We start from the raw sequence: 14,908 nt of genomic DNA on the forward strand, positions 1-14,908 counted from the left end.
GCTTGAGGCTAAGATTTAATAGAGGAAGAAAAGTTTTTGTTGGGTAGTAAGCAGCATTATAGTTAGACCAATCCAGTATAGATACTTTGATTCTATAGGTACCATCTTCAGGAGTCAAGCTAGAAATGTTATTCTTTTCATTTTAACATCACCTCTTTTATAATAAAATTTGCTGTGGGTGGGAGCCAAGATTAAAATCCTTACAACTGAGATTGTTTAACAGATTAGTTTTCTGATGTTTTGAAGCATTTGTATAGCTATCCAGCACAGTCTAAGGTGGAAAAAATCAAGATTAAAACATCTAAGTTTACTGTATTCACAAGCCTTAAATATCTGAATGAGCTTTTTGGTTATCTATCCAAGTGTTTAGATATATAAATAAAATATTCTTGTTTATAATTTYAGCACATAAATACATCAATGAATTGCTATGCAGCTCAAAATCCACCACTTGACTKCAGCTCTAAGTCTTTGGGGACAGCTGTTATCTAGTACTACCGCTGGGTTCAAAGACCTAATTTAATTTTAAAGTGCTAAAGTCTCTTTCTTCTTTCTCTCTTGTTCTAGGATGTTTTTGTAAGTAGACATGAACTTGCTATTCTAAGAGTGTCTGCCTTCATGGGTCTAATAATACTAGGTGGAATCAGTGGACTCTTTTACACTCAGCTAATGGGTATTTTCACTGTAAGTAGCTAATCCCTTAATTTTAGAAATGTGTTTCAGTTTTWTTATCAACAGAGTTAAAAAAAAGCAGAATGCATTTTAGAGAAATAATAAACCCTTCCACTATGAGGCACCTATTTGGTATATGCTCTGTCAAGACTCTCATCTCCAAGGAAATCTTACAAAGTCTTCTTGCAAAGAAGTGTCTAATAATTGAATGTTGACTATYGAGGCAATTTTCTGATTTATATTAGTGAAATAAAATCATACGCTGCCCTGGAAATGAACAATGGATTTACAGTGAAATACAAGGTGTGTATTTTTGGGGTCTTTTTTTGCTTTTATTTTAAAGTCTTACGTGCTCTGGTGTCCATTAGACATTGCAGCAGTAAGGCCCACTGGTTAATCATGTATTCTGAGAACACAGCTTTTTTGTAAAGTATTTTAATAAATTTGCCTATTATMATATTTTTCCAGTTAATAAACTATGGCCTGGGATCATCAACGTACAGTCTAAATGCATATTCTGTATTTAAAGTTACAGAAAAAAACACCTCTGCACGGAAACATTTTCTAGTTAAATGAATTGGACAATGTAAAAAATATCTACAAGAAACAAGCTTTTTTTGCTGCRACATACTTTTTTCTAGAAGTTAATCACTGCTAGTGAACCATTTAAAATTGTCTTAAGAATCTGTAAAAGCTAAGTTCTTTGGTATTGAACAAAGTGTTAGACAGCTCTGTAMATGTCTGAAAGAGTGTATGATTTGACCTGCAAAACTTTTGTTAATGACAATAATGTATAAGATGACAGCATCTTTTGCATGATGAGTTGCATGGTGACTGCAGCTAATTCTGAGGTCTTTTTGGAATTGTGGAATTGTGTTTACAGAATACCAAACTGTGTAGGTGCTCTAGCTGCTTTGCCAGGCTACTTTTTACACCTTCTTTAGACCTGCTGTTGACCTTACCTGTTTATCTTTGTCACTGTTTATTGTGTGCCTCTTTTCTGTTTTGGGGCTTGTTGACAGGATGTTACCTCCCTGTTTAAATGCTGGCACACAACCTTTGTGTCTATCTATCTGGAGTCAGGAATTTATTTTAATCCTGTATTCTGCCCTCCTGAGTATCTAGCTGAAGTGATGGAAACATTTACATTTTGCAGCCCCTCACTCCCACTGCAAGGAGAGATAGAAGTTCAGGGAATCTTAGAGTTCAGACACTGCAATGTGGATGGCTTTTGAGTCTCTGTTAAACAGATATCTGAGAAGCATTACGTAGCAGCAAACAAGGGACAAACCCTAAATCTACAGTTCTGTTCAAGTCACCTGTTTGTGCTACTGGGAGCTGTGCTAAATTTTGGTAGTGGTCATCAGCCCTTACCCAGATGCCAGTAGTATACATGAAGCAGAAGCTCTCAGACTGAAGTTGATTCTGTTTACTGAAACACCTGAAACTTGGGACATTCTGTTTTGGCACAAGATACCAACTGTGCTGCCTCTGGACAGGCATGAATTCMCAGAACGTTCTTGTGCCGTTCTGCACCTTAACACCTTCAGCTTGTCAGTAACATTGGAAACTCTATAAAATAGTTTAAAGCKTCTTTATTCTACATCAGTTGTACAATATACTGTGATGTACATCATTCTACTTACTGAGCTGACCACTGCCTTGAAACAGGTGTGAGCTTATAGGATTTTCATCTTTTTTTTCTGTGCTCAAAATCATAATGCCTTGGATGGTTGAGAGCATTAGGCTCTAACTCTGCAGTACCCCAAGGGGGACAGAAACTGCAAGCATGCAGAAGCTTGCTACAGCTAGCTTTAGTGCAAAGATTATTGAGGTTTGGGCCACTGTGAAGGAATAAATATGTAAAAAGCATAATCAACTGCCCACCATTATCCCAAGGATATYTCCTTCTGGCTTCTCAAACAATACAATGTTCTAATATTTGTTTATTTGAAAAACTCTCAAAGGGATACTACAGAGATGAAAGAAACTGGCTTCAAAATTCAAAATAGGGGCACTGGATGGTATTTTTTTAGAAGGATGCTGCTCAATGCATCCTTCAAGTTTCTGAACTGCAATCTTTTGCCTTTTTGCAAACTTTTTTGTTGTAACAGATATTAGGGGCTATATACATGTTGCGTTATGTTCGGATGTCCGTAGACCTCCTTTTGGCAGTCACTGTGACACAGAAATACTACTGCATTTGTTTAGGTGAAATTGGTACTTTGTTAGACAACAAGCTCAAGTGAAAATATTTAACATAGTATTTGTGGATAAGCAGGGTCTTAAAGATTCTTTTGTGATTACTGTCTCTGTCTGCTGGCCTTGCTAATACTTGAGATTTTTTTTCTCCATAAAATATGAGTGGATTCTTAAAAATTTTAGTAACTTTAACTTACCTGATCAAGATGTGTTTTGACTTTGGTAAATTTATAGAGTGTTCACTGACCTCTTATCTGACCTGAAGGATACCCCARTTTCTTAAAATGATACAGCCCAAAATGATGGCAAAATAATAAAAATAGGATTGGAGAAACAGCACATGGTTCAGCAGTGATCAGGAAGGCTTGCAGTTTGGAGAAGCACTGCTTTCAGATACTGATATGCATCAGTATTTAGCCAGTGATAGCTCCTGCTTGATACAACTCCATCACGACATGGAGCAGGATAGAGGAAGTCGTAAGTTTCCATAAGACATTCATGAATTTTCTCCAAGGAGAGGAGAGCTTGTTTTCTAAATGTACGTAATGTTCTTGCACAAGATCACCCTCTTGCAGTCACCTGCCTTGTTCTATACCAGCAAAAACAATCCTCCTCTTCCCTTGTGTAGCTTCTTTCATGAGGATAGAATTGGTAAGAAATTCCAGTGTGGTCATTTTGAGGAATTCTGTGTGGAAAGAGTTAATCACGTTTCAGACAAAACAAAACCAAAGTTATTTGATAGGGTGGCTGTTTGGCTTGCAGGTCATGTCAGATAGATCTATGTGTAAAAAGTTCTTTTGATTGCCAGTATTGCAATGTGGGGTTCTGCTTCTGTAAGCACTTGCTAACAGTTTTGACTAGCCAATGAAAAAGGCAGATGAAAGGACAGCAGTTGAAAAACTGTAGAGTTTTTATGACTTTGATACTGCAGAGACTTTTTCCTCTTAAAGGTGACTTGAGTAGTTTCTTTCTAGGCTTTCTACAGATATTTYTAAGATGTAATGTGTACAGTATAGGGAAAAAAAAAAACTGGGGATGCCCACTGTGGAGTGCATTGTGTGGAAGGTGTTAAAGTCCCATAGGAGCGGTGAATCATGGTGACTAAAAGACAGGTGTCCCTCTAGACATGCCTACTGCATACCACGCTGAAGTCACTGTCCAGCCTTTAACCTTCCTGTGTAAACTAAGCAAATTATAGCTGTAATTAAAATGAAATAAAAAATTCTTGGTGAAATTAAGTTTCATTTTTTAAAAGAATACCAATTAAAAACAGTTGTTTTATTTAAGATGTTATTACTGGAAGAACAGCATYGTTAAAGCTTGGTAGTCAGATTTGAGGTTAAGTTGAAAGAAACTCAGACAGACACACACAGTTAAAGTAYTCATGTTACATTAATTGTCCCATAGTGATTCTTGAGAGCATATGCTTCAGTGATTGCCGAAGCTTCACAGGCATATGTGCAAGAGAGGTGCACAAAAGCTTGGGCTCTTGCCCTTGGAAAAGGTGCAGCAGAGCAGCAGCTCTGTTCTTCCTACTTGTGTATGTACAGAAAAAGGTGTAGTAAACGTTTTTTCTAATTCCTGCTCCATTGTCTTTGCAGTTAACATCAAGTCAAGATTAGTTCCACAGTTCCTGGATATAAGTTATTTTTAAATTAGAGAGACACTTACCACTACAGTTCTGTGATCTAAAGTAAACCAACAGATTGTTGCTAGGTGAGTCCAACAAGTTCAGGTTTGTTGGATTTTATCTTTGTTATTTTCCTATTTTTCAAAAACTGCCAAGGTTATATTTTTAGAAAAAGAACTAAACTCACGATTTAACTAACTTTCAGCGTTTTTATAGCAAAATTTCTGGTTCTTCATAATGTAAACTTGCTTGACCTTCTTTATAAGATATTCCAGAAACCAAGCCAAAAGTTTCTGTTTCATGTCATTGAAAAAAAGTAATACAAACAGCTAAGGCAAACTTTTTTTCAGTAATACTGGATGTGCAGATATAAAGAAATCTCCGTTCCCAGTGACTTTCAATATCTTCTAAACATGTGCCCTGCTTACTGTCAGTTCCAAAAAGGAATTTGTTATACGAAACTGCAGAGTCTGTTGTTTTCCTTTTTTAATAACATCACTAATAAAGAACTAGGCCTTGAAGTGGCATCTTTTGCCTTCATTATTTACGGTTCATACCCACTGTATGATGGCTTTGCTCAAATATAAGTAATTAGTATAGCAAGCAGCTCAGCTATGAGGGAAGACATACCCCCTAGTTCAGAGCTCTCATTTATTTGTACCAGTTATTAACAATAGTAAAATTGCTAAAAGTTTGTAATWTTTTCACTGCAGCAAGACAGATAAAGTTAAATGTATAGAAAAAATGAATTAGCATTAAGTTACATTTACATATAACATTTGTCTGGGCTTCTAGGCAGAATTTACTATGAATTGAGCTAAGCGATAGCTTGACAGGCCCTATGAATTACAACCACTTTTTTGTAGGATTTTAAAGAGTATTTGCTCATTTTGAGTAACAKTTTTCAGATGTTGAAAAATGTTATCAATGGAAATGATATATTTCATATACCCTGTTGTATTTCTCTGAAATAAGGGCAGTAGCTAAAAATAAGAAAACAAGCACTTTATGAAGTATAGGTGATACATTCTGTTTTATGTACTGGCACTTTCCAAAAGGCAGTGTTGCAGTGCAGTTGACTTACTTTCTGTGTCCATCCTTGTGTAATGGTCTTACATTATAAGGGTAGATTGTTTATGCAGGAGTTCATAAACTTCTCTACATTCTCTATTGTTATCTTGTTTCTTGTATGTTCAATTGATTCTAAGAGGCTTGGAAATGAGTGTTCTCTCCTATAAACGTGGAAACTTTGCTCAGTATTCAAACTTGGCTCTTGCATAGACACTATTCTTAAGGCTGTACTATTTGTGAGGGTTATTAATAGACAGGTTACTTAATATGCAGTAAACTTTCAGAATCTTACCACCTTTCTGATTGTGGTAAGACTGTTAGTATGTCCTAAGCACACAGCTATTCAAATCTCATCTGGAGGTCCAGGCAGCCAAAGATCAAGGGAGGTGACTTCCTACAATRAGAGGAGAAGTGTGAGAACAGCTGGCAAAAACCTGTCCTCAGTGGAACTTCCGATGTCAGTTGCCCTCATGAAGAGGGGAGCAGCTGAGGTGGTCKCTTTATACTAGATTAGTGCTCTCTCCCTAGAAACTAGCATATGTGAAATACCCTTTTAGCAGAAGGGGCACATGGCTCTTTTCATCCTCCTTCTCCAATTGCTTTCTTCAAGCTCTAATTTGCCTTTACTGTCATGATGATCCTGAAGTTGTAATACTGCATGTGAACTATATATGAATTCTCTAGAAATAGAGGTAGCTAAGGTTCTGTCTAATTCAAGAGTCTCTGAAAGGTGAGAGAAATGAACGATCATAATTTAGAAAATAAATACACTTTTTAAAATCTGTGTGCAACAATGAATCTTATTACATACAATTTTAATATTTCTAAAGAGCAGAGTGGAAGAAAACRCTGTTTCAAACTTTACCCATGAAAACAGTCTGTTACAATTTTCAGCATGGATCGTGCATTTATATTGAAGTCTTGCTTATCTTCTTTGCTTGGTGCTTGCTTATCCAGACCTCCATTGTTGCTTGCCMTGCAAAATTAAATTTGATCTTGCTTAATTGGAAGTGAGTCTGTATTCGTTTCTAGTCAGAGCAAGCTTTTTTAATAGATTTYCTCTAGAAATAAAGACGAACTTAGCATAAAAGAGTAAGTAAAGAAGACAGATACAGTTGCATCCTAGGAAGACTAAATGTAATCCTCCTACTGAGAATAGCAATCTTTCTTTTTTTCTCTCTCCTTTTTTTTTTTAATTTTATTATTATTGCTACCCTTTACTTCAGCTAGCTTTTAGGTAGGACACTCCCATGTTGACCTTAGCCAGTTGACAGGAAAASAAGACAGCTTTAGTACAGACACTTCAGAACTCCAAGGCGGAAAGATGTATCCCTTATCTATTGATTTGTCACATCATTCTTTACTGCAAAAATATTATTAAATGTAAGCTATCATTTTGCTTGAGACRACTGTTTCAGATAAATTTAACTTTCTATTAAAAAAAATACAAAACATGTATTATGTACTCTGTGTGTTTCTYAGTGACATTCAACTGTAGTATGAATGCAAAATTTATCTAGAAAAAGGTATTTTATACTTAACCAAAAACCRGATGTTGAGGAGCACTTTTCCATATTTTTCCACTATATTGCCAATTACATTTTTTCCTGTAGTTAACCTCACATCAAATAATTAAATCTGGTTAGAAAGTAGAGAGAATAATACCCAGAAACTTGCTTGCTTTTCCAAGGCATAAATTTTTCTAAGACAATAAATGATTTTTAAAAAGTCCTCTCATTTGATATGTAGTATTTTTATATACAACATACACTTTTTTTCCTTTTTTTTTTCAGTAAAACAAGTTAACCTATTTATTCATTCATTTATTGATAGGAAAAGGCATAGATTTGCCTACAGAAAAGAGTATTTTTTCTGTCAGTTATAGATCACTTCTGATTTATGTTTGCAAGAAGTAAAGAGCTGTAATCTAGACTATTTTAAAAAGTATGGACTGTCAGGTTAATTGTATATAGATTAATACAGTACCAGCACTTGCATTGTTGTTTATCTCTTTCACTCATGCCATTTTAGCTTTAAGAAAGTACTTCTGTATGTTCTGAGGCATCAGTTACATATCTAAAAAGTATTACTGTAGTATAAATAATGTGGTATGCTTTTTATAAAGGGAAATGTCTATGATTATTTTGCTGTATTGTGTAGCATTTTGTTCAAATATTTATTGAGGTTATAAATTGTATCACACTACTGTAAAGTATTCTGTTTTCTGAGGCTGGTATCTTTTGCATATGTGAGGGCTTCTTCCTCAAGCTTTGTCTTGTTCTTTATTTTGTTGACTGCCACCTGTCTGAAACAATCAGCCACTTCTCTCTTTCTCTCCCTCTGTACAAAAGGAAAATCCCATCTTCCCATGGATAGTGGAAGGTAACAGGATAATCAGTACCGCAGTGATCCTCTGATGTCATTGTGAGAGCCCTGTAAAAGCGGATTAGCTGTGACCCAGATAAAATAATTAGAAATTACTTGGACACTTACAAATAACAGATCTACTAATCTCATTTCTAAAGTTAAAAAAGATCTGTCTCTCAACATAACACTACCAGATGTTTCAGTTGAAAGGCATCCTCTGCAGAGACTAATCTGAACCCTAATTTCAAAGGATTAACTTYGATTGTTTTTCTGTTTAAAACACTAAAGAGTTTTTGTTTCCATTTTTCCATATGTTTTAACAAATTATTTATATGAAATTAAATATTTTTTTTAGTTTTTCATTATAGTCCATCATATATATTTTTCTATAGTTTTTATGTGTCAGTATTGCAGAGATGTGCTTTTCATTAATATTACTTACTACTAAACTTGTTTCTCTGCAGCTAAACTATGTAATAGATGGGCTTTCATAAATTTGATAGATTTGATAGATTTGATAGTGGTCTTTCTACGATCTAGTGTATGTATTATCATAAACTAAGCAGACAATGACTTTATTAATTTAATTAATGCTGCCAGGGTTTCCTGTTAATTAACAGTTTAAATGATGTACGGTGATATGCCAATATCCTGGAGCATCAATACTGTGTGGATATGGTAGAGAGAATTTCCATTCATTTGCTTTGAGGAGGCTGGAAGAGAAAACAAACAGCTGGTGTTCCAGTAGTCTCTGTGGTATATAGTGCAATGCCTATCCATATAACTTTTTCCCTCCAGAAACATTCTACATATTTTTAAAGAATATGTTGTATTACTGTTGCAGTTTGTCCTTTTTACCTTCCAAGTAGCAAATGCATTTCACTAGATTATTTTGGTTGTTCTAGTAAATATATCCATCTCAACATAACCATAGTAAACCTCCTAGTTCAAGTATTTTAACAATTTTCCTTAATGTAGCTAATACTTACATTGAGTAAGTAATGAAGAACACTGATCATTTTGCTCAAAGTTTCTTGTCTTTTAAAAATGAAGAAAAATACTTTTTAAAGGAAAAAAAGAAGTTGGACATTGTAAAAATGATTTTTTGTGATATTTTTATCCCAAAGGAAGATTTTGAAGCACTTGGTTTTGTTTAAGGCRTAGTATTCCATTTAACAACATAGTGCAAAAAGCAAATGCAAACAATAAAGTGCTAGTGAGAAATTTGAAATTCTTTGTGTAATCAGTAATTCATAAAATTTTACCAAAGACAAAATCCTCAGCAGTGAAAAATTACTGCAGTTATTCTGTGAAAAATACAGTTTTTAATGCTTTCCATATTTTACAATGTTGAGCCATTGATATTTATTATACACAGATTGGACAAGTGATGTAGTTATGTTAAAATGCTTTTTGTCTGGAGAAATAAGTATCTTGTAATTAAAAATATTTGTAATCATTTCTTTAATGAGATAATCTATTAAATACTGTTTTGATTAGTGAAATAATAAGGGCTTTACCTGTTTTTTCAAACATGGCAAAAATGTAATCAGAGAACTATTAATCCTCGTAATTAAGTTTAGCACAGAAGAAATTGGGATTGCAAGGGGAAATTAGGATTCCCAGACAAATGTGTTCTTTACTGCTATATAATAGTGTAAAATACAAAGTTATCACAGAGGGAACGTAAAGAAAACCTAAATAATAATTTGAAATTTGAGAATTAACAGAAAATAAGTGCAAACTAGTGCTGTCTGTCTKTCTTGTTTTCCTTATCCCTTTCTTTTTGCCTGTTTCTACCTTTAATCCACCTATAAATAAATTTCCCATTAAAATACTGTATAAAATTCTATAAACAAAATTGTCAGGCATTAGTCATGTTCTGGTCTTTAAATGAGAATTTGTTAACTGTACAGAGTCTTTTGTGTCTCTATGTATTATTATTTGCAATAGGATTAATATTTTTTTTAATAAATATCTCTTGCTAGTCTTAAAAGCCTATTTACCATCAAAACCGTTATTCTAGATTTTTCAAAAAGCCTTTTGCACGATCTTTTTAAAATATWAGAATAAACTTAAAAGCAAAAAATACCGAAGAGCAAAATATCTTTCATGTTTTGTTTAGATCACTGTATGATTCGCATAAATAAATCCCAGTAAATGTATGGTAKATATATATATGGGTGACTAGGGAATATTCAATTTTATTGAATTTCTTTACTTACATTATTAAGAGAAGGTATTTTAATTTAAAAAATTTAGTCAACGAAATCTTACCCTTTGAAGAGAAACAAAATAAATATCCCTTTTGATCATTCAAGGAAGCCCTTCTGCAACTCAAGTATGTTTTTAAATAACAAAGGGGATATCTTTGAACAACTAGAAATAAGTAACTGTAATAATGATGTTGGAGTGTTCTGGGAGATAAATACCTTTTGTTAAAATATAATGACTGTCAAATTTAGACATCAGACCATTAAAATAACTTCTSTGTGTGAAGAAGAACAGCCAGCCTTGCCAAACATTTTTCACTAATATTTTTGTCTTAAGAGGTTGTGGTTAAGAACTAAGAGAAATACTATGTTTTGTTACATGTGATGCTGTTGTGCCTAAAACACCAGGAATTTGAAACAAATTGAAGAAAAGAGATTTTTTTAGTATCASTTTCTTTGTAGATATATTCCTAATTGAGTATTGAGTGTTTTCTTGTCACTGAATCATTTTCTGATATCTGACAAATACATAAGAAATAGAAAGTAGRGGGATAATGTAGTGGTTATCACATCTGCATGCTGAAGGTCCTGGGTTCAAGCCCCAGTGGAACTAGCACCAGGAAATCCATTTCACTAAATTCATCAGAGACCAGAGAATAGAAGTATTCCCTAGAAATAATATAATGCAATTTCATTTTTCATCTTGTACACAGACAGCTTGCTTAAGGAATTAAAAAAATAGCAGTTAAAATTGAATTATTTTCTTTTAGTAATTTTCAGGCTGAACTTAAATGTAATTGGTAACATCGATCATATTTTTACATGAGAATTCTAGATAAAACCGCTAAAAAGTGATGAACTGTAAAATCCAAATGTAGTTAATAATTTGTACACTGTACTGGCAGAAAAATTACCAAAATAGTAGCATTCTTTTTTTATGAAGTGTTCAATATTTGATATTCCTGAAATACTTACCTGTTACTGTATGCGCAATGAAAGGAGGATAGGTAAAAGGAACGATGCATTGTCCAAGTACATTATATGCTGTCTTACACCTTGACGAAAAGAATGGCTGCAAGTCTGGAAAGGTTTGCAAGTTCTATCTGGTTTTCCTCTTTTTGCTTTACCACACTTTTCTGTTGATTCCTGTATACTGCATATTTGAAAATACTATACTAAACAAGTATGGCATAGTGCTTTCTTCTAATGCAAGTGTTAAATAAAACTGTATTCATTAGACATCACTCTAAGCAAGCACTGAAGAATTGAACCAGAAATTGTTGCTGTGTGCTTAGGAGTTAGTCCTGTGAGTTACAAATTACTGTTTCTCCTTTGGAAAACATGAATTGGTTAGAAGAAAGTACTCTTTCCATGTGCTTGATCCATCATAAATCAGTTCATTATGAAGTCTGTCCCAAAGCACAATTTGCTAACCAGCGCATATATATGATCTATTTAAAAACTTTTTTTGAGGCAGTGGCTAATGCTAATTAAAATATAAATGTGAAAGATCTGTTCCTTTGAGTAGCTAGCACAGGTGCATTCATTTGCAAATGCATCTTAAGGCAGTCTGTAGGATTCAGTCAATACTGCTAAATACATCTCTTCATCCTTTTGTAACWGTTGTAGCTGCTGCAGTTTATTTAGAGTAGGCAAGCTGCTAGTRTAGACTTGTGTTAAGTCTGCAAAGTAATAATGCACTCGGCATCCCCTCAGCAGTCTCTGAGCATCCTGGTCTTTGTTTCTCTTAAAAAAAAATATATGTATTTTTAATGTTTTCTGTGTTTATTTCCTCTAATATCTTTTTTGCCTTTCTCACTAAGATACTTAGGACTTTTTTTCTTTAAATGCTTTAAGATGTTTATCTGTGGGTATATATTTCTGAATAACCAGGTGGAGAAGCAATGGTTGTTTYCAATCTGAATGATGACTTTAGTGGTCCAGAGGACTCATCATGTGAAATTAATCACTTGTGTTGTAGTCATTCAGTCTTGYGTGCAATTGTAAATTTTATATTTTTCTTGAAGATAGAGGTTACTAGGACTCAMTTAATGTTTGCTCATTTCAAGTTGCCTGCAACTTATGGATGAATATTTACTCTCCAGATTTTAACATCAGAATTAGCAGGGAGAATTCCTAGCCGCATTCCATTTGTATTAATAGTAATCCAAGCTGATAGCTGACGCAGACAGTCAAAGCCTCTTAGGCTGAACAGAGTAATACTGATGTTGTAAGAAAACCTTGATACATAGTAAACAGAAACGTGGTAGTCTGTTTAAGGTCATTCTTCAGATGTGTTAATGAACACCTTGTCATTCCGTGGAATATTGATTATTTTTGTCCTCCAATTTCTGAAAGAAGAATTCGGCTGTCTGAGAAAAAAACTTAAAATACCAGGCCAAACCTCAATTGTGGGCTCCTTCCTTTCCTTACTCTCCTCTCCAGTGGGGCTACTGAATTAAGAAATACTAAAAAGAGTTTCTAGAAACACCTAGTAATGGATTCTGTGAAGTGTCACTTTCATGTGAAAAGGTAAATTGATTCACTTGCAAATGAAAATATATTTCAAATGAGCCCAAATGTTTGGCAGCATTTTTCAAGGCAGGAGAGGCAGGGGGGAGGGAGGGAAGCAGTAGAAAGAATTTTGGTTTCTTAAATTTAGTCATCAGTACTTGTTAAGCAGCTAAACTTCAGAGAAGAAACTTTTTCTCCAGTTTCCTCCAGCTATAGGTTATAGCTTTTAAAATATGTCTATAATGTTTTCTTAATATTGAAAAAATATCTCAGAAACAAAGGATTCACTTCTCAGTCCCAGTTTATTTATCATAAAGCAGAGCTATTATCAGTTAGATTTTGGCATTTTAATACAAGAAGGAAGAAATAATATTTTTGTACTTCCTGTCCGGCTAAAATTCTTGGTATATTTTGAAGGTGTGAAAATCTTGCAGTCTTTTTTACAGTAATTTTCTGCAGTTCCTGTTTTAGTGTTTTTACTTACTTTATTAGTTTAATGGGTTATATTTTTGAGAGAAGCAGTCCATGATGAGCATCTAAATGTTGTTGCTATGATAACAATTAAAAAAAAAAAAACCCAAACCAATAACACAGATGGAGGAATTCCTACAAAAAGTATACCAATCAGTCTCCAAAATGCAAATACAGTATTTTAGAAATCAGTATAAACGTATTAATGGATAAAAATATTCAAAAAAGAAACAGCATATTCAAAAACATAACAAAAAGCCATTTTGAGAGTGTATTTTTTTTTGCAGTGAGAAGTTGTTCTTAAGCTCCTTTCCTGAAATGAAAGTGCACATTTTTTATAACTGATTATCAGTTATAGTCTGTACTAGTATACTACTGTTCTGCAAAAAATCACCTAGCAATCATTGCTATCAAATGTGTCAATATTCTTTGTTCTGCTAGGTAGACAGTTTTGAGTTGAAAGGTAGGTCACAGTCAGATCCTGCCTTGATGAGAAGAATGGCTTGTCTCCTAATGCTTTCCTGTTGCTTGTGGAAGATGAGAGAAAGGCAAACTAATACCCTGGACAAGTTCATAAGGTGAAGAGGAGAATCAGTTTACCTGGGGAAACTGAAACGACAGACATTATTTACAGTGTGCCTCCARTCATGGCCTCTCTCACTCTTGAACAGTGGTTCACATCCACCTAATGATGGAGCAAAATGCATTTGTGTAATTTGCTGTGGACATGCCTTTTCTGCAGAAACTAGGAAGAACTGGGATTTTGTATAAATCAGGGGGCGGAGATGGATTTAGGGGAAGGAGCTTTGGCAACGGGGCTTGAGACCACCTGTATCTGGTGAAGCGGGAAAGCAGCTTCCTTTATGGCATTTCCCACTCCACCCTTTCCCTTCAAACCTTGTATGAAGGGTGGTGGTGGAATCTCAGCAGTGCCTGCACTGAATTGGATGCTCTGATTGCATGAATGATCAAGGAATGCACGATAATTTATTGCTAGATAGTGTTTCTAGATGACTTAGTGAAGTTGCAGGGTAATTATACCACATTTCTTGTGTCTCTGCATGGCTGGGACAACAGAGTTTCTTTCAAGATGTAGTTTAATTTGACAGGTGCATTGTGTACATGCCTGTATGAGTCAACAGTAAAGGGAAGTGTCAAGCTACCATGATAAGAAACTGGAATCATAGCAAATATTTGAATTACTATATTTTAGTTATAATGAATTATTTTGGGACTTAATGAACTATGATTGTGCATTGAAAACACTGTAATACTGCTGGAGTTAAAACTGAGGTAATACTGACTTACAAACAAGATATTTTTGTTAAATATATATTGCTGAAGTATGGAGAAGTATCATTGTTGTAGTTTTTAAAGTTTTATTTAGAGGTGATCTGAGCTTAAATTGATTTATTATTTATAAAATTTAATGAATAATGAAATTAATCRTATTCACAAAAGTAAAGTAGGAATGTAATTTCTGTTAGCTGCAAGTACCTTCACTCTACACTTCTACTCCAGACAATTCAATTTTTGTTAAATTTTAAGAAAATCATTTTTATATTTAGTATTTTCCTCTAGAGAGCATGGAAGCTGCTTACCTATCATTGATGGTGCTGTTCACATTATRAGATTCATAAAGAAAACTATTTTTCTATTTTTAAATCTCTTAATAAGTTCTACTTTTGAAAGAACTACTTCTGCTGATAGTCATATTTTATTAAATTATGTAATAAATATATTTTGTTCCTGTGCTTATGTGAGTGGA

At 34.1% G+C, this 14,908-nt stretch overlaps 1 protein-coding gene across 2 annotated transcripts in view; it reads left to right on the plus strand.

The window, feature by feature from the left end:
* ZDHHC21 (zDHHC palmitoyltransferase 21) overlaps positions 1-14,908 on the plus strand; it is a 33,187-nt gene that overhangs the window by 16,356 nt on the left and 1,923 nt on the right. The window contains exon 5 of one of the 2 annotated variants that reach the window (XM_085326209.1): positions 568-684. The exons of the other annotated variant lie outside the window; for it this stretch is intronic. Within the exon in view, the coding sequence (XP_085182335.1) occupies positions 568-684 (117 nt within the window). The remainder of the gene's footprint in view (positions 1-567; positions 685-14,908) is intronic. 2 annotated transcript variants of the gene reach the window in all.

Source organism: Rhea americana, unplaced genomic scaffold (assembly GCF_003343005.1).
Source record: "Rhea americana isolate MKP2758 unplaced genomic scaffold, rheAme1 scaffold_129, whole genome shotgun sequence".
Classification (NCBI taxonomy): domain Eukaryota; kingdom Metazoa; phylum Chordata; class Aves; order Rheiformes; family Rheidae; genus Rhea; species Rhea americana.